This window comes from Vanessa atalanta, chromosome 17 (genome assembly GCF_905147765.1).
Source record: "Vanessa atalanta chromosome 17, ilVanAtal1.2, whole genome shotgun sequence".
NCBI classification, from domain to species: Eukaryota; Metazoa; Arthropoda; class Insecta; order Lepidoptera; family Nymphalidae; genus Vanessa; species Vanessa atalanta.
The window spans coordinates 10249753-10269686 of NC_061887.1; the positions used below are offsets into that span (position 1 = coordinate 10249753).

Here is a 19934-nt window from a genome sequence, read left to right on the forward strand (position 1 = left end):
TACTATCTTATAACTCCATAATAGTATTAAGTTTAAGACGGCAATTCATAATTTTAAAGCAATGTTACAAGCTTTATAGCATAATTCTTAAATTAAGGAAGAAAAAAGGTACATCAAACCAAAAGATTTATTAATATATTAAATAAAGATAAAACGTTTTAGTTAAATTTACTAGTTTTTTTATTTATTTTATTTAATATAACTTAATACCTACCCATAAGCTATAATCATGACCAGGACGAAGCAACAATAAAATAAAGATTGCGATAGAATTGAAATGAAAACCCTGAAACAGAGTGTCAAGTACAATTTCCCTGCTCCGCGCAAAATGCCAATAATTGTTTTGTTAGGAATGTTGAGTATATTTTGCGAATTGGAATCTCTAAAGAGACTTGAAGTTTAAATTGTAATATTGTCTGCAATTATTCTTTTTGATACTTTTATAAATATTTGTGATAGTGAAAAGATATTTGTTACAATTACATTCTGAATCCGGCATATTATTTTCATTTTATTCTTCCACAAGGATGCAGAGAAAACAGGGCTTTCCCGTTGCGAACTGCAGCATAAAAATGGTAAGGTTCTTTTAGTTAAAATAAATAAAAAAAAACTGTTTTGCATGAAAACCTATTATCACTTTGTTCTTAATTAAATTATATATCCTCAAGAACTTTTCATAATTTGTTTACAAAAATATTGCCGGTTTTCTTGTTACTAGAACATCTTTAACAGCTTTTTTTTAAATTTAGTATAGCGATGGCTTAAGAAATAAAATAATAATATAAAAGGCCTATAATGTTAAGCAAAACAAAACAAAATTACAAATTAATACATTAATATCAACCATATTAATACATGTTTATTCTTTTGTAATTTAGTCATATAATGTACTATATAGTGTGATACTGTAATATAATATTTACATTACTTTTAAAATTATATCTTCACTTTGATACCGCAATAACAACAATGGGTTCTAAGATATTTCCACAATATTTTGATAGATTCAGGATAAAACATATTTGTGAGAATTATTACAATGCTACTTTATTCAGTTTTGTTTTTTATTACATTACCTTTAAATTGTTCTAAATCTTTGTCTGTATTTGTTGTGGTTAACTGTACACTTATGCATGTTGTGTACTCCTATAAGTAACACATGGGTACATAGAGTAACATCTTAAATTTTATTTTCACAAGATTGCACATTAGTAAGTCATATTTTGTAACAGCCGGACAGCAATGGCATGCCTATTGAGGGATTATTGGAAGACGAGGAGCCATTGCAACGGCGGCAACAGCTTATCAATTTTGGCCATGCACAGTGGGGCTTCAATAACTGGAGCTGGTCTGTCACCAAGCAAGATTTAGGTTTGTCGAGATTTTTCTATTTGAGCTAATTTAATTTTTTTTAAATTATTATATTGTATTTTATAAAAGTAATTAAAAATATTTCTGTAATTAATATATTTACCTTGTAGATTTTGTGGAGTTGTCAAATGGCAAATACACAGCTGGGGTAGTAGCTTTCGTGTCAGTCAAAGTTAAGACTGTCGACATACACAGGGAAAACATTGGCTATGCAACCTCTCTTGCACCAAACAAAGGAGCTGCCATCCATAGGGCTAGGAAGGTTTGTACACATTTACAACAATACACAGTTTATTAGAATAATTATAATTAACAATGATATTTCATGATCTCATGAATAAATATAATAATAATTAATTTTCCCTATTTAAACTTTTTAATACAGTGCGCCGTCACCAATGCGCTCCGCGAGACATTGCTCTCCTTCGGCGGCGCCGTCGCGACCGAGCTCGCCGAGTTGCTCGACGCGCATCGGCTGGAGCCCGTCGAGCCACTCCCCGAGAATAACCCCAACGCGCTCAATAGGCTCGCCGAGCCGAGGAACTCGCCCAAGCCCAGCGCTCGCAAGGAACCCGTGCCGCCCTGCGTCAACGTGAAGAGCGCCACCATCCCGCCCGTGGCCAAGGCGCACCCGATGCCCGCCAACCTGCCGCCGGCCGCCAACCGCGCGCCGGCCGCCAACGCGCCGCGAGCGCCGCCCGCGCCCCCCGCGCCGCCCGCGCCTCCCGCGCCCTCCGTGCCGCCCGTGCCGGCGCCGCAGCGGCCCGGCTCCAACGTAAGTTTCGTGCTGCAGCCGGTGCCGTGCGCGCCGCTGTTCGGCGCCCCGCCGCGCCTGGCGCCGCCGGCCGCGCCGCCGCTGTTCCCCAACTACTACGAGTACGCGGGCCCGTGGCACTTCGCCTACGAGCCGCTGGAGCGCGCGCCGGCCAACGTGAACCTGAACTTCCCGCCGCGCAACCTGCTGGTGGGCCGCGAGTGCAAGGCGCGCGAGGAGCACTTCGCGCCTCCCCCGCAGGGCTGCTGGATCAAGCCGACCATCTTCTACGACGGCTTCTGGACGGAGCAGAAGGTGAAGAGGTGGGTCGCGGAGCAGGTCGAGAAGCAGTTCCCGGAGGACGCGCACAAGACGTCGTCGCCGGGCCCGCCGGCCTCCAAGCCGTGAGCGGGGAGTGAGTATTCGACGGTCTCGCCTCGGGAGCGGACACTATTTTATATCGAATTTTTGGATGTCTCTAGGCGTAGATTTAGATTTAATCTTGAAAATGTCCAGACCTAGGTTGCGTTCTCGTTCCACTCTGTAGAGTATTAAGTAGAAAGGTTGACTTTCATACATCGAGATGTGTTCACAGAGACACGTAGGGAATCTCATTCTTAAGGAGTTTCGTCAGTGTAGTATTGTTTTAGTTACTACTAAAGATAACTATACTATAGCCCAATCACGTGTTGCAAAAGTTTTGATAATTCTTGTACACTTGGCACGACGCGACTTGCGATTTTTAATCCTCTAAGGATACTATTAAATACTATATGATACCGAGTGTGGTGTACCGTGTAGTTATTAGAGTAAATGAGAATGTTTATGCATTTTTGCACTCTAATCTTACCTGTATTAGATTTATAATTTTTTAATGTGATGTTTTTATCACAATGTAAAATTAATGGAATTGCAGATGTATAATATTTATAGTCTAAGGTAAGACTTTGTGTGGTATTTCATTATATGTTTTTATCAAAATAAAACATTTGAAACTATGCGTAGTTTGATTGTAGCTGTTTGTCTTTTATTATTTTCTTTTTTTTTATTAGGTACACTGTGGATCGAATACAGCTATAAAGGTTTCATATATCTCAAAGATAAAAAACACTAGAGATTTTTTTTTCAGTTATAATATTGTAATCAATGTATCGGACACTCATAAAATGTTTACACAATCTAACAGTCCTTTTTTATTAGTGGTTTAGTCATCAGGCGAATACTTTGCTTTGAGCAAGCAATAAGGGATACAACCAGACCAGAAATAAATTAGCGTTTTAATCAACTTATTTTTGTAATACTATGGTTATCTCCAATAATAATGTACGGAGACCATGATTATTCCTATGAAAGACAAAAATATGTTCATATTTAGTCTGTACCTCTTTCACAAAGCAATAAAATTAATGACAGGAGGTGAAGTTGGAGGCGCTCGCGGAAGAGGAGGCTCGCGCAGAACGCAAGCGACGACAAAAGTTAGCTCAGGAGGAGTTCCGCTTAAAACATTTGTTGAAGCAGAAAGACACCGGTTAGCGACATTTTATAACACTAAAGATCGAATTTCAAAAAATAATATATATGTATTGTTTTGATAATGTATTCAATACTATTCAACCTTGAAAAATGAACTTTTGTAAGGTTTTATAAACTTTTTTTGATACAATGAAAATAATCCTTCCTTTTTATAAACATTGTAAAAAATTATAATTGGAGATGTTGGCAATTGTAGCTTTGAACCTGTTAATATTAAATTATTCCGATAAAACGAGTCATGGGGCAAATATTAAGGATTAGGATTTACAGCTAGGATTTTATGTGGTTAATTGAATTTAATTATTTTGTTTTGTATTATTTTAATTGATTTCAAGCTATTTCAATATGTTTTAAACAATTTAATCATATTGCTTTCAAGGGATTCCATTATTTTGTATTTTATTTGTACGCTTTTATAAATAAATTCAGTTTTTCAACTATTATCAGTAGAATCAATTATTATCCCAGACTATTATTTTCACATTAGATGGAAGCTATAAAATAGATTGAATAATGAAATAAAACTTTTACTTCAGATGAAAATCAAGAGATCAATAAAAATTGCAGTCTCGATACTTTATTGATGGCAATACCGAGTCAAGATATCGTTTTAGAGGAGACTGGGAAAACTGTAGACGGAAAAAGAAAATCACCCATGTCCGATGGCAGCAACAAACGTCGAAATGTTTTAAATACACTTAATATAGACAAATAGTTGATATATTATTTTTTCTATACTTGTATTATGTGGTTATACATACAATGTGCAGACACCGTCTTGTTCTAAATCTGTTTTAGGGACGTCATATTCATATAATTAATGCTACAATAATGATTGTATTATTAATTTTCAAATTGTCTGTATAAGAATACCTTGCAAAATAGTGATCGAGTAAAAACTCGGGAAGTTTATCAAAGCAGACTACATCTGTACCCTATGTACAACAATTAATATTTAATTGTCGATGTCTACTAGTTTGTGCAGGTCATAAGGTTAAAGACATACATTGACATTCGGCCAGTATTAAGTGTATTTACTTAAAGTTGAGAGGAAAAAAGATTTGGGCTCTTGGATACTTTGTAACTTAGTCGAAACATCATATTTACTTTATAACAATAAATATATAATAATTTGTTGTATTATCGAAGATTTTATTACACGTTTCCCTTCAAAATTATTGTTTCCTTTAATTACCATTCTAGTACTCGTTCAAAGTTATTTGTAAGTATTTCATTGCAAACCTATTCCACGACTTGCACTTATCTTTCAGTCCTAAGATTTGATGCTACCATATTAAAATATATGAAATAAAATTTATGTAATATTACTGGAAAAGGTGAAGAAAATAAAACATCGATATGCGAAATCATATTTAATTAAAATCACTAACAAATTACGAACTTACATGTATTTATATACAGACACTAAGATAAGCCTAACCTCAGGTTATTGTACTCAGGTAAGAAACGAAAAAGACGACTCGCTTACGATAAAAAAAAAAAATAACGAAAAGTTACCTTACCACAAGAACTTAAGAACTAACATTTATCAAATACACATTCAAAACCGATCAAAATTCCTTAGAAAATCGTCGGGAAAATACTAAATTATAGACATCTTTGATATTCCATATCTCGCTGGAAATTAAATACAACAGAGAAGCATCAAAACGGAGGAACCATAAGGTCTAAAATAATTGTAATTCTCCTTTCAAATAAAACCTATTTTATATTTAACATACATTTAAAATTATTTCTTTTTATTCCAGAAAAATAAAAGCAAACTCTTTACGTTGATCACATCTTTTACTTTCCACATATAAAAAATTAAATCGCATCCATTTTTTGTTTCATACCTACAAATAATTATGTGACATAGTCTGAATACTTAGTCATATATTATTGTATAGTATAAAATTAAAATATTTTTTTATTATTGCGCATTTAAAGCTTTTCGTTATATACGTAGTTAATTATATAAAATTAGGGTAATATTTGCACACTTAATTATACGATGATGATGACGGTTTTACAAAAAAACACGAAATAATCAATGCTATATTTATTAAAGGTTTAAGATGTTCAATGAAGATTATATACAAGGGATGCTTTAAAAGGTGGTCAATGTTTAAACGTAAATAAAGTGTTTTTATAACTATAAATGCTTATCTGTATTCCAGATATATTCTTGTTGAAGACGCATATCGTAACTGCTAGTGAAAAAGGGCGTATTTACTATGATTTCAACTTTATATGAGAACATAAGCACTGATATATTTTCTTCATATATAATATGAATTCTATACAATTAAAATTATATGAAATCAGTATCATATGACTTTTTAATACTTTAAATTGAAACATAGTTTTGACATATAACCTTTTGTTCTAACAGTATCGATAGGCAAATTCTTGTTTTATACATTACCTCCAAGTTCACTTGACAGGACTAAGTTAATTTAATAACTTATTAAGTTAAAAACCTCTGTATAGACAAGTTTTTATTCAATGTATTTAAGCGATCACAATTTAGTTAATTATATTGTATTTTCAATATAAGTGTGTGAAAAAATTCACACATACAAACAGGTTAAATAAAAGCTTGTAGAGGATTGCTATCCTCATGTACAACCTGTCAAATTATTTAGAATATGTGTACAAGAAAATCTGTAATTCATTGTCAGTAAGTTCTAGGATTCTTAGATTAATTTAAATTGTGGATATTTATCAAAAGTATTTATAACTTTATTGCATTAAAACATATGGCCTTATAAACCTTTACAAGCATCCGATTCATATAATTTACTTTAATCGTTTTGTGTTTAGAATTATTAAAGTCAATTTTAAACAAAAAACAAGAAAATCTCCAATTCTAGGACGTTAATGCGTTTAGTAGTACCCACATTGACGGTTACAGGAATAACATTTTTAGGCAAAGGAGACATACATAAATAGACTGTATTAACATCCAATGTTTTTTTTTAAATCGATTGCGGCGAAGATGTATTTACATTAACATGTTTTTTTTTTTAAATTAAACATATCTTTTGATATATGGTCCTTTGCATGTATTCATTAACAGTATTAAAAAGCAATTAATTTGCCAACAAAGGCTAATGGGGTATTAGAATGCTTCAATGACAAAAAAAAATTATTTAAAATGTTCTCTTTTTAAATAAAACAAAATGATTGTTTTATTTTACGAATCAATCATTTCGATGATAGTTTGTTTGTTTCATAAATGTAACATTATCAGTATATAAATAGTTGTTATATCTGGCTAATTATTTGTTTTATTAATTTAATAGTTATCTTATTATATGTGTCGACTACTGGGAGTGTGAAATTTATAATCGTATCAAAATGTACCACAAAATAATAAATATACATTAATTATACAGTAACTTAAAACAGTTCGTACAAATTTGAGACGATATATTTTCAATCGTTCATATTATAAAATATGTTTAAGTATTATTTTTTTAATTATATGTATTACATATTGTATGTTTATACAATTTCAAATATATATATTATAGTCGAAACTATTTGCAAATCTATCTCCAAAGGATCGCTATACCGTCATTTTTATATTAGTAGCATTTATATTATCGATTGCATTTTGACAATATAAACGAACCTTTGACCTACATCATTGCTAATTTATCCAGTTACATACGAGATAATATAGACTGCATTACAATGGCTTTTGATTAACGTTTTAATTTATCAATAACATTGTAAATCAGTAGATATTCGCATACACCATTTCCTTGGATTATTGTATAGTACATTCGGTTATACGAGACTATAATACCGTATTATACAGGGCAGTATTTATTATGGAACCAGATAATAAAACAGGAAAGTTGTATGAAGTACAGTGAGGTTATGAAATTAGTAAATAAGAGGTTATAGGTATTCATTTATTCAATTCAATCATTACGGCGTTAACTTATTTTGACAAATTTACGTTTTCATTCAATGAGCAAACTGTTTGGAAATGTGTAAGAGTAATGTCCTAGTCATTCGAAAAGCATAGGAAAACTCAAGTGTGAAGAATATAAAAAACTGGATCTAATTGATATTTAAGTTTAAATATTTAACTTTGATATATTAATGCACGATTCATGCAGATATAAAACAACTCGCTTGGTTTCAATTGCGTACTTAATTACTTGGCGGAACTCTTAAAGCGGATCTACGGGTTACCGATGTTACTCATGTAACGGATGTAAACTGTTACATGGGATTTTAAGATTTTTGGTCCTATTGATTTATTTTAGTTAAGAGATTTTATATAAGTGAAAAACATATCCATATTTCTTGAAATGGATTTAATTATGTTATTGATTATTTTGATAATAATAAACTAGGACACCGATTGACCGTTTACCATGAAAATTACCTTAAATACCTATAACTCAAACTAATTCGGATCTTACTAAGATTATTTTTTTATTTATTATAACTGATAAATTCTGACTATTCTTTTTTTTTTTTTGGTTAAAGGCAAGGAAACGTATATTGTAAGTACAATGTTTTTAACATTAAATATCTTGTACATAACTGCATATATTGTGTTATAATATAACAATGATGGTGATTTTCTCCCGAACTCACAATTACGCACTGTTATAGAGCTCGAGTGTGTGCGCAAGACAGATGCATTATTTATTCCATTACTTTTATAATCGACGAATGACTTTACCCTACTCCGCCATAACCTTTTATTGCCTGACCATATTAGGATGTATACGGTACTTTAGTATCCTTCCACAATCCCGAATTACACCAGCTATACTTTTTTTAGTTCGATTTTTGGGCGTGTTTTTTAATTTAAGAATATCATTACATAATTTAACACTACAATTATGCCGTTACAAAGATATATTTAATTGTAAATGTATTCAAGCGAAACTTTCCCAGTTTATTGAATGGTTCTTCATATAGAGCTACACGATATTATTTACTAGATATATATAGTGCTAAGTGTGTTACATTTAATTACGGATGGGACTTTAAAAGCATATAAAACTACATATCTTTCAAACTGTATAAATTTAAATGAACAATTGAGATGTTTTATTATATATTTATATATTATATAAATGTGTCCTCCACATCCGTATATGAAATTAAATAGAAATTTCTACAATGTCTAAGTTATGTGGGCCTACATTAATGGAAGTTAGGTTAAACATAGCCGTACCATACAATTCCTGCGAGATGAACACGTCCAACTGTTTTTGCAGCCGTTCTCCTGTAAATTATATTTGATAATTAATAAAATCCTTCACACATTATTTGTCACAGTGGAACATTTTTAAGTCTTATCAAGCATAACTAATCAAGAATATTCATCAACGTTTAAGAGATTATTCAGTGCCGGTATTGTATGTGTTAATACTGTAGTCTATTACTGTACTGTATACTTATATTTTTTGTTGGATTTCAATTGCACGATAGCTTTTCGAGACAAAGCGTCGCTACATTTTTATTTTAAGCGCATTTAAAGACACTGTGTAAAATGAAAGAGGCCGGTTAGAGTCGTCAAAGTTATACTGTAATTTCAATAGTTAAAGTACTTCAAACTTATAAGTAGTTTAACTTGTGCACTCCGAACTATTATAACAACTATATTGCACTGTTCTAACTGGGACGATAGAAATACAGATGCAGTCTCATTTTCACACTCCCGGAGAGTTTAGGTATAGAAACGACGGTTACGTTCCGAGGCATGAGACTGGAATACAGCCAACATTCTAACTCTAGTAATTTCCATTACAGATCCGACCCCGTCTTATAAGCTCGCCCCTAGACTGACAGTCTGAAGTAAGATTTAATGTGAGTATAGAATTCAACCCTAATGGGGCGCGGTTACCGGCGCTAGACGGGCACCTCCTCCTGCTCCTTCTCGCGCTGGCGCACGGCCACGGCGGTCTCCACCAGCAGGTACAGGCACTTGAACTTGTCGCGCTCGCCCTCCGCGCCCGCGCCGCCCGCGCCGCCCGCCGCCTGCGGACATAGCACTTCGTATTCCCTCGATACTTGGATCGCTTATTCTTCGTACTCCTGTGGGGTACTTAGGTCCTTTTTTATTTGTGTACATTACAATTATTTATACACAAACTCAAGACGTTAATTAAAAAAAACAAGCGTGGAATTAGTACATGTTGACTTTAAGGCAGGTATTTTTATGCGACATAACATTGTATTTTAAATGTTGAAAAAGATATACTTAGTTACTTGCTGGCTGTTCTCATTAAAAAAATAAGTAGTTAAATAATTAGTCAAAATTGTTTGTAAAAAAATCTACTTGAATAAAGTATATGTTAATTTGTTTTTAAAACAAAAAATATAAATTAAAGTTATTGTTAGATGGCTCGATTCCATTGCAGAAATAAAAAAATTCAAATACAATTATCACGAGCAGAGACATCGCATATTTAATGTGAATTATAGCGATTATATAGACGTATGTTTACCTGCAGCTTGCGACGCAGCGGGTGCGGCAACTGCGGCAGATGCGCGAGCTGCGGATGCCAGCCGCCCGCGCCCGCCTCGCCCTCCCCCTCCCCCTCGCCCTCCTCCGCCGTGCGCACCGTCACCACGGCCGCGGACCTGCCGCCACCGCGCCTTCGCATTACACTCCCACTACACCACACCACACACACACACAGCTCGAGCACACTCGCGCCACACAACTATTGTCTTCTTCAGACTCAGGGTGTATACACGATTCCACCTTAATAGTGTGCGCAAGTGTGACAAACAATGAAAACAAGCGGATATATCAATGACTGAACATCTCAGCAGTACTATTCTGTAAAAACTCCCAATGATAAAATGTTGAAAATGAAAATGACTTACAGTGAAATGCTATTTTGGTGCGAGTTTATTTTAAATGTGATAATTATTACAATCAATGTCGCATGGCACATTGCGATCGTATTTTAGAGTTCGCGTTAGTGCTCACAGAATAGCTCTACAGAAATGGTATTCGAGTAGGTTTCGTATTGGATTTAAATTTAATAATTTTAAAATAAAACTTCTTTTGACACAACTAGAACAAAATTTCAAGGTCGAAATTGCATGCACGTTACTTGGGATGTATGAAGGATTTAGTTTTAGGCTGCATTGGCATTATACGAAACGTCTAATGTAGCGACGTGACAACTAATCACCGGGGCTGGCGTGAGTCAGCTAGTTAGTGTCAGTTATCGAGTTATTAATCAAACAGCACGTAACGTACCCGCGGGCGGCGGGGTGCAGGTCGCGGTCCTCGGGCCCGTAGCGGATGACGGACTGCCACACGGACGGGTCGTACTTGACCTCCTCCTCGCTGACGGCGCTGGACGAGTAGCCCTCCTCGCCGTCGGCCAGCTCGTCGCCGTCGCTGCGGTACACGAGCAGCCCGTCGCCGTAGTCGTGGTCGCGGCCGCGCTCGCGCTCGCCCTCGCCCTCGCCCTCCCCCTCGCCGTCCCACGACGACACCACGACGCCGGCGCTGGAGCCCGCGCCGCCCGAGCCCAGCTGCTTGCGACCGCGCCGCGAGATGGTGTAGTGCAGCGGGTCGTGGCCCTCGCGCCGGATCATCTCCGGCAGGATGCGCCGCCGCGCGTTTATGAACCAGTTGCATACCTACCAGTTGCGCACACACACATCGCTGAGCAACATTGTATGACGTGTGACTATTGTCACATTACATTGTATACAGGTTGTAATTTAAGCAAATGATATGGGAGAAACATTGAAGTTGGATCATAATAAAAAATAGATAATGAAATATTAAAAATAAAATAAGATAAAAATAATATATGTATTTATTTTATATTTATGCAGAATTGCAGAATATACATTCACTAAATGTTATTGTAATGTACAGTCAGGGTAAGAAAAGGTTCGTCACCTTAACGTCTATTTTCGTGTGCTTATGCGCGATAATCTGCTTTACCGATTGAGTATGACATATAGCGTCGCAATGTACACTATTTTGAACCTAGTTATCATATTGTGGTAGTTTAAATTTATGTGCAGTTTTCAGTTTAATGCTTTAGTTTCAAAATGTACTAAGAGTTTACGACTTGATAAAGGAATGAATTTGAAAACTGACGAAGGGTTTCTTACTCTGACTGTACATTACTGAGTTTCTTGCCAATTCCTCTCAATGCAGTACACTAATATACTTAACATAGTATGTATTTAATATTGTAGTATAATAACCATAATTTTTAATAAATAATCTTATGATTGAATGTGATATTTCGCTCAGTATAATGTAGGTGTACCTGCAAAACGGTCAGATTAGCCTCTAGACTTAGCGTGAGTTTCTCCGCGTCGCTCGGATACGCGTTGTAGCGATGCTCGTACAGCCAGCGCTTGAGGATCTTCACAGAATGCTTCGGCAGATTCCCGCGTCGCTTGCGCACTATTATACCACCCTGTATATGAACACAGAAAACGTTTAAATAATTAGAAAATGCAAAACTGTTTACGCAATATTTTGGAAACTTGTTATTTTAAAATTTTATAAGAATAGAAGAAATATGAAATAGAATAGTATAAAAAAAAAGTTTCAAGTACCACATTTTTGTACTGTATTGTGTGTATGTGATATGTATGTAGGATATATAATTATAATTCATCCATCTGGACGAATTAAATTTATTTAATAATTTTATTTATCTTTTGTCTTTGGTACAGCTTGCTGCCCGGATTCGAATTTCCACCCAGCATACCTCATTATCATTAATATTGTTCTACATATTACTGTCAGTACGCTTTATTACGGTTCTCGGCGACATTTTATAATAACAGTTACACACATCAATCTAGTCATGAATATCACAAAACACATCAATCAAACACGCGTTAAAGGCGTCAATAGCTAACTTATACGGGCCCAACTAGCGATGTAAGAGAAGCAGGTTCTATTTGACGCTTTAGGCTAATGTATACTTCATTAGAGGGGAAATAGGAATATCACAAATAGCACTTAGTATTGTTTTGTTTCGGTTTAAAGGGTGAGTGAGGCAATTTAGCTAAAGGCACACGAGACATAACATATTAGTTCTAGTAATTGTCTATGTGTGGTGATGATGAATTTAATGTGACCTTTTTGCCAGTCTTCCGAGGGATGTAAAACTAAAAAAGGTAATTATTTGTTGTTTCAAATTACTAGGAAGGGAATAGCAGATAATTGACTAATATTGATTTGTGTGGACGTAGTATTTGGTGTATACTTTACCGGCGGCGGTCCAGGGTGTACGTGCGATAGTCCCGCACGTCGGGATCGGTCCGCCTCACCGTCTGTGCCGGACTCATTGTCGTCCGTCGATGACGTCGATGGAAATCTGTCTCGAGCTGGAATTAAAAAAAAAAAACAAAATTGTAAAAAACATTATATTAAAAATAAAATATAATTACAAATTAAAGAAATAAAATATTTTATAGAGTATAGAAAACATAAACATATATCAAGTAATGATTTTTCTTAATGATTGTTGATGTTTAATTCATGACTTAATTTTTTTGGAAACATATATTTGGATTTTGTGTGGGCGAGATGGAAAATATTTTATTAAGTGAGTTATTGCATTACATATCTAACAATAAAATAATCCTGCGAATTTATTTCTAATATAAATAAAATTGTTATTCCAAGTGTATTCTATAGGTTTCGATGGTATTGTTATTTTAATATATTGTCTAAGATGTACAGAGGAATGAGATCGTACGAGATATATTATTCAAATAGATGAAATAACTTCGTCGTTGGCATTATTTTGTGTTCTTAACTCACTCCCTTTTCAAACAGCAGACACAATAGTTAAACAATAACCATGACCTGTATGGGAATCATAGGACAGGGAAAGGGTTAAATTTATTTAATACATTTGGCAAAAAATTATATCGCTCAAAATTGTTATTATATTATATTAACATCTAATTTATTAAATATTAAATTTCATTATAATACCAATTTAATATTTGCATGATGTACAGACACAGAACAGATACACTAATAAACAGCCCGAGAGTTATATTTTTACCAATTGCTACTTTTAAAACTATTACGATTTTATTCGTGTTTTTTTAAGATTTTTAATAAATATAAGTCTACAGGTTTGAGTTTAAATATTGTCATCAGCCGCTTCACTTTATTTGGAGTCGAAATGGTTAATTACTTACTCTTCGGGAAATAGTCTTTCGCGGTTTTTTGGAAAGTTATAGGTGGTTTGGTAACCACCATAGGATGGTTGAGGTGCTTTATTATTTGACAGTAGTGATAGATACGCGTATAAAAGTGAGATGAAGTGACTTTTGATATAATTTTACTGACCATATTTAAGATAAAGAAAACAGTAACAGCCTGTAAATTTCCCACTGCTGGGCTAAATCCTCCTCTCCCATTGAGGTTGAAGGTTTGGAGCATATTCCACCAAGCCGCTCCAATGCGGGTTGGTGGATACATATGTGGCAGAATTGAGTTGAAATTAGACACATGTAGGATTTCACACGATGTTTTCCTTCACCGCCGAGCACAAGATTAATTATAAACATAAATTAAGCACATGAAAATTCAGTGGTGCCTGGGTTTGAATGTACAATCATAGATATTTAACATTTGAATTTGAATATTTAACATATGTAAGTACATATTGAAACATAAATATCAAACAGCTGTTAGACATATTATAAACTAGTTATTTTGTGACGTTTAAGTTCATTATAGCAAAGTATTTAATTCAGTATAATTCGTTACCAACGAAATACTGAGCAATACATTTAATTTATCGTTTACCGACATTCGAAACGATTATTTCCTAATTTGCATAATGTTTTGACGACAACGCAAGAACGGAATGCCAAGACAACATTGTCAATAAACAATACTTAAATAAAATAAGGTAATATTGTAGTCAATTTTATCAATATTACGGTACAAAATAGTTATATAAATTATGTACATTTAGGCTCGTGAAGATGTTAGCTATTGAAACTATCTACGTCAACAATCGGCAGGTCGCGCGTGTTAACGTCGCGTCGATGTTTTGAATTCAAAACATCGACGCGGCGTCAAGCTAAATGCACAATATAAGTACTAATATTGTAAATACGAAAGTGACTCTGTCCGTCTGTCTTTTATGTTTTAAAAGTTAAACTACTGAATCGAAATTGTTGAAATTTAAAGCAAAATGAAACAATTTCTTTGAAGCAAACTTAAACTCCATAACATAAAATAGGGTACTTATTTATATCAAAAACCTACGACCACAACAAACACGCGGTCGTAAACTAGTATTGTTAAATATATTTAACAATACATGATACATAGGCAAATAAGGAACAGAGATGGCGCTGCATGGTACGGCAAATGTAAATAAAGAATCAAAATTAACCTTTTCATTCATTAATGTTTGTTACAAACAAATACCAATTTTTTTTAAATGGTTTCCCAAATATACTTGTTTCTTTTTTAATTATTATTAGTGGCAAAGTTGTATAACGATGTCAGCTTGACTTTTTTGATAATTAAATAATTTGGTAGAAATTAATTCATACTAAAAATATATTAATTTATACCAGTCATTCAAATTTATTTTGTGCGTCATTTACATTTCTTACAGACGAAATTTCCAAAAACCATTGATTAGCGGTTACTTATATTATAAACCTATATTAAACACTAGTTATCGACCGCGGCTTCGCTTGCGTTTTAGGGGTCCGTAGCCAATTGTTAATTTTTTTATTTTATTTAATATTGAAGCTTGCCTCTAAATTTCATCAAATTCGGTGCAGTGATTTTGCCGTGAAAGAACAACAGAAAATAAGAGGAATCTACTTTCGCATTTATAGTCAGGACAAACTATTTTTTTGATAAGATATTTTACATCTCCAGAGACATGTTGTCCGCGCCTTACGTGTATCTTAAATTTGTATCTACTATATTGACTTGGAATGTGTAATGGACGAACAATTTATAAGTATAAATTAAGAAGTGTGTTTTTTAAAAATAATTTCAATTCAAACATGCAGTTCGACATATTTTTAATTATTTTAAATATAGAATGAGGACTTGTTGTTTGTAATATATTAAAACTATTTCTAAACCAATATTTTATTTTTTCGTCTTCGCTTTGAGATAAGCTCATAAGTTAACCTTTAAAAGATATAGTGTGCATCTGCTCTAAACTCACGTACATGTTTAGCAGTCACATTAGGCACTATTGCGTAAATTGCTAAAAATATTTTGACAGCACATCAATTGTCTATGTTATATAAGCGTTTAATAGTTCGAATTACATTTTCGTAGGCCAATTATTTATTTATACTTTTTTCTTATCAGGCGTACCCTTAATTCGAAACCGAATAATTCACTAAATACTCTATGCTTGGCAAATGTAATCATTAAAATTAGTCCTTTTTTCAGTAGCATTCATATTTATATATATATATATATATATATATATATATATATAATAATAGAGTGTAAAAAAGAAAAATACTTGTCATTATTCCAAGTTTAGTTTCTTATTTAAAATATAATTAATTTTAACAAGCGGGTATTACGTAGGTGTATGCAAAATTTCATGATGAACGGTTCGGTAGTTAAGAAGGAAAACGTTCAATCACTTTACCATTTATAAATTTATTTGGGATGATCTATTCTGTTGTACACAAAGTTCTAAGCAAATTTATCAGGACGAAAATTATTGATATCTCTTTCTAATTAGTTAATAAGAATCTGTACAAGGGAAACATTATGTTAAATTGGCGAGCACGTTTCATGACGCCAAGGGCCCTAATTATTTCGCGGGTTGCACTGTTACGAGCACCTCAAATGAGATCCTAAGGGTATTTTCCGAGTGCTCTGAGAATATTATAATGAAGAGAATATTATACTGGTTTGATGTATGTACATCGTAATTATTTCTTTAAATTTATTATTATTTTCTTACACTGTGTTTCTTTTACGTTTTTATTTAAATATGTATTACCTAAAATAAATAAATTTTATTTTTAAGCGAACGAATACGACGTCGCGGACATAGCACATTATAATTATGCAAATAAAAGATTGTTATTGTTGTCGATTAATAGTCTCATTTTAAAACGGCTGAACCTGTGATTATTTTTCAGTTAGGCATTATAAATAAACTCATTTATTAGTTAACTAGCTATTAAGCGCGGCTTCACTATTGGCATTTTACTGAGACAAGAACATAAATGACTAGCAATGTAACTTTAATATAACTGTATTAATGTCGATCCGTAACTTCGTTTATGCGTTAAAAGTCAAACCAACGCAGAAACTTTCTCATGGGATGTTAAATTGTTTATATCCCAGATTTTGATAACATTAAACCCAAACACATTTAAAACGCTACGGCCGCGGCCGTCATAACAAAGCTTTAGTGATAGGGCTGCCTTTCGCTTTTGTTTGATAATGTTCTTTATACAGATTACAGAGAAACTTTTTTCTTTTTATTTCGAACCTCACTAATATTAAGCAGTTGTGTACGGAACAATATACGATTGATTTAGTATAATATAAGTTCCGCCAAACATCAGTTTCTTTAAATGTCCAGCCCTATAAGGACCTTAGCGGGGATGCGGGGTGCGATCGATCGGGTTGAACGACCGCATATGACGCAACGGAGCCAAGGACACTCAGCTCGGAAGCTTGCGTGACCTTATTCTGCCATACTTGACATATTTTTTTTCTTAATAGAAGGTTCTTGCTTTCTTCATTCTTACTAGTATTTTTTTAGTAAATATTTAATTGTTAATTGACATCAAAAATTTAATAGAAAAAAAATTTACTTAGTAAATACTCCTGTCTGCACAGTTAAATACTTTTTTAAGTTAGTTTTTCAACTTTGAATGGTAAATAAGTTCAACAAACACTGCATAATGCGATGAGATATCATTAAAAATAAATTGCAATCAGCAAAGACATTGAATAAAATACAAACAACAAATGACAACTTTTTTTATTTTTACTAATATACTTCCCTATGAGAATATAATATCTCAATCTAAAATTTATTTTAAAAACTGATTTATCAGAATAAATTTAATACAATATACAATAAACAAATATATTTTGCAAATAAACACAAAGCAAGTAACAAGTCAACTAGTTTTCTAAACTTTTTTTTCAGGATAAAATGCTACCACCCTCATGTTATCGCCTATCAGATAAACAATGAATAATTCTGTTTATTTGATCTTTAACATTTCAACTCTTGACTCTTGAATTGAAATACACATAACAGAAATAATTTTGTATACACATTAACACAAATAAAGGCCAGTTGTCTATTCAAGATGTATAATAATCCAGTGTAAAATGTAAAGTATTCTTTAAAAACACTATAACTTAGTGCAATTACTTAAATAATTATATTTTTGATATGGATTAATGTAATAGAAGAATAAAAATATTGTCATTATTTTATATGGTATACCACCTGATTGTTTTTTTTTTGTTTTATGGCATTGGTTAGCGGACGAGCATATGGGCCACCTGATGGTAAGTGGTCACAACCACCCATAGATAAAGAAATATTTACCATTCCTTACATCACCTATGCACCACCAAACTGGGAACTAAGATGTTATGTCCCTTGTGCCTGTGATTACACTGGCTCACTCACCTTTCTAGCTGGAACACAACAATACAGAGTACTGTTATTTGGCGGTAGAATATCTGATGAGTGGGTCGTACCTACTCAGTCGGGCTTGTACAAAGCCCTACCACCAAGTAAAAGAAAGTTCAGGTGAAATAAGAAGTTTATTCATTTCCTCTTTGCAGTGTGACCTACTAGGTCCAATCTAAGCCATTTAAGGACCTGTCAGATACATATAAAAATTTCATTGCAATTAGTATAGCCATTTAAGATAAGTTCATTTACATACACATGTACCGAAGATATATATAAAAATTAGGTACATTTTAATAAAAACTTTATTTTTTTTTGTATATATAAAAACGTTTAATAAGATATATTCTAAAAAAGTTTTAAAACAAACTAAAGTACCCATGTTGAAATAAAAATCTCATATCAGTAACCTAATTTAAGAGATAAGAATGCAGTTATCTTAGTTAGGAATTTGAAATATAGTCAACAATCTTATAATAATAGTAGACTCCTTAGTGAACTTTAATTGGAATCAAGTTATCATAACATAAAATGTAAGATGAAGCATTTTGTAATCAATAATAACAGTGATAATACATCAACAAAGCTACCGTAGCGCCGTCTAGTTTGCCGCGTGATTGTTAAGATTCGAGTTTAAAGCCGCCATCTTGTGCTGGTTGACCGCTGTCATTTTACTGTCAATACGACAAAGTCAAATTCCACTAATAATAATAAACATACGAAATATTCATTACAACCAGATTGTTTTCGCGTCGTAAATTTAATACTTTGAACACTTTATACAAATTCTACGCGTAATGCAGTCGTAACCTTAGGTTACAAGGCGACATTATGGGAGCGAGCTAAAAATAACTAAAGCACGTGCCAAAACTCAGAAAATCTTACCTTTGCACTGAAACATGAAGATTTTAAGCAATTTGTAAGATATTAAAGTAATCACACCAAGTGTAACTTGATTTTTCTTCGTCAGACTAACTGTTTAGATAATGATAAGCGGACAGAAGCGCTCAATGTGGCGCATTGGCGCCATTTTACTTTCGCGCGATCGAGTTTCTAGATGACGTAACGGACCTAGTTTCTATCCTAAATGATTCTGAAGCGACCCGGGACATTATTAGTTTGGATTTTTGAGTATTTTAAATACGAAAATTAGTTGTTTTTATATAAATGTCACCTTGACGTATGTCAATGTGACAAGCATGGCGGAAACGTGGCGTCGTTTTGGGCCGGCTTGCTTACCTCCAGGCGACATGGATTGTCTGTTTGAAATGCGGGCTTCTCTAATAATGTCCCTTGTTATTTCTCGCACGTCACGTCGTTGCTGGTATGCCATTTCGGGCCGGTCACGTTGAACTTGCGCTATTCCGGCCGTAGGAGGTAACATCGTAACTCAATCCATTCGAAAAATATAATTTCATTGAGTCACTTATATAACACGTAACTATTACACAGTTTTCCGTCCCACAATCAGTATAGTAAACAACACTTTAAATAAAAAACAATAAAACACAAGCGAACTACGTATAGCAAACCGAACCAAAACGCGACTGTGTCGACCGATGGTCGTTTGGGGGGACGGCGGGAAGATACGCTACAGCGCCGTC

General features: G+C 33.8%; 2 protein-coding genes across 7 annotated transcripts; one reads left to right on the forward strand and one right to left on the reverse strand.

The window, feature by feature from the left end:
• The first annotated feature begins 304 nt into the window (after positions 1 to 304).
• On the forward strand, positions 305 to 4798 carry LOC125070326 (DNA repair protein RAD52 homolog). 3 transcript variants are annotated; one of them, XM_047680142.1, is made up of 6 exons: positions 305 to 575; positions 1233 to 1371; positions 1482 to 1633; positions 1757 to 2146; positions 3539 to 3653; positions 4195 to 4798. In XM_047680142.1, exons 1-6 carry the CDS (start codon positions 528 to 530, stop codon positions 4371 to 4373), a joined length of 1023 nt encoding a protein of 340 aa, XP_047536098.1. In that variant the 5' UTR covers positions 305 to 527; the 3' UTR covers positions 4374 to 4798. The 3 variants fall into 3 exon arrangements, with proteins under 3 accessions (XP_047536098.1, XP_047536097.1, XP_047536096.1); XM_047680141.1 differs by lacking the exon at positions 4195 to 4798 and having other exon boundaries at positions 1757 to 2540; XM_047680140.1 differs by lacking the exons at positions 3539 to 3653; positions 4195 to 4798 and having other exon boundaries at positions 1757 to 3120.
• Positions 4799 to 8085: 3287 nt separating this feature from the next.
• Positions 8086 to 19932, reverse strand: LOC125070329 (homeobox protein Meis2-like). Of its 4 annotated transcripts, none has more exons than XM_047680146.1 (7): positions 19570 to 19932; positions 12909 to 13024; positions 11950 to 12102; positions 10914 to 11302; positions 10147 to 10282; positions 9543 to 9676; positions 8086 to 8921 (listed from the first exon to the last, which is right to left on the reverse strand). In XM_047680146.1, exons 1-6 carry the CDS (start codon positions 19712 to 19714, stop codon positions 9548 to 9550), a joined length of 1068 nt encoding a protein of 355 aa, XP_047536102.1. In that variant the 5' UTR covers positions 19715 to 19932; the 3' UTR covers positions 8086 to 8921; positions 9543 to 9547. The 4 variants fall into 4 exon arrangements, with proteins under 4 accessions (XP_047536102.1, XP_047536101.1, XP_047536100.1 ...); XM_047680145.1 differs by having other exon boundaries at positions 10147 to 10297; XM_047680144.1 differs by having other exon boundaries at positions 10147 to 10315.
• Positions 19933 to 19934: the final 2 nt, after the last annotated feature.

Excerpts from the sequence above, each read along its gene's own strand:
- LOC125070329 (XM_047680144.1), bottom strand. The coding sequence starts at position 19,714 with ATGTTACCTCCTACGGCCGGAATAGCGCAAGTTCAACGTGACCGGCCC. Across the intron at positions 13,025-19,569 it reads ACAATCCATGTCGCCTGGAG|CTCGAGACAGATTTCCATCG; the intron begins GTAAGCAAGCCG and ends TTTTAATTCCAG. Across the intron at positions 12,103-12,908 it reads TACACCCTGGACCGCCGCCG|GGTGGTATAATAGTGCGCAA; the intron begins GTAAAGTATACA and ends GTTCATATACAG.
- LOC125070326 (XM_047680141.1), top strand. The coding sequence starts at position 528 with ATGCAGAGAAAACAGGGCTTTCCCGTTGCGAACTGCAGCATAAAAATG. Across the intron at positions 576-1,232 it reads CGAACTGCAGCATAAAAATG|CCGGACAGCAATGGCATGCC; the intron begins GTAAGGTTCTTT and ends ATTTTGTAACAG. Across the intron at positions 1,372-1,481 it reads TGTCACCAAGCAAGATTTAG|ATTTTGTGGAGTTGTCAAAT; the intron begins GTTTGTCGAGAT and ends TTTACCTTGTAG.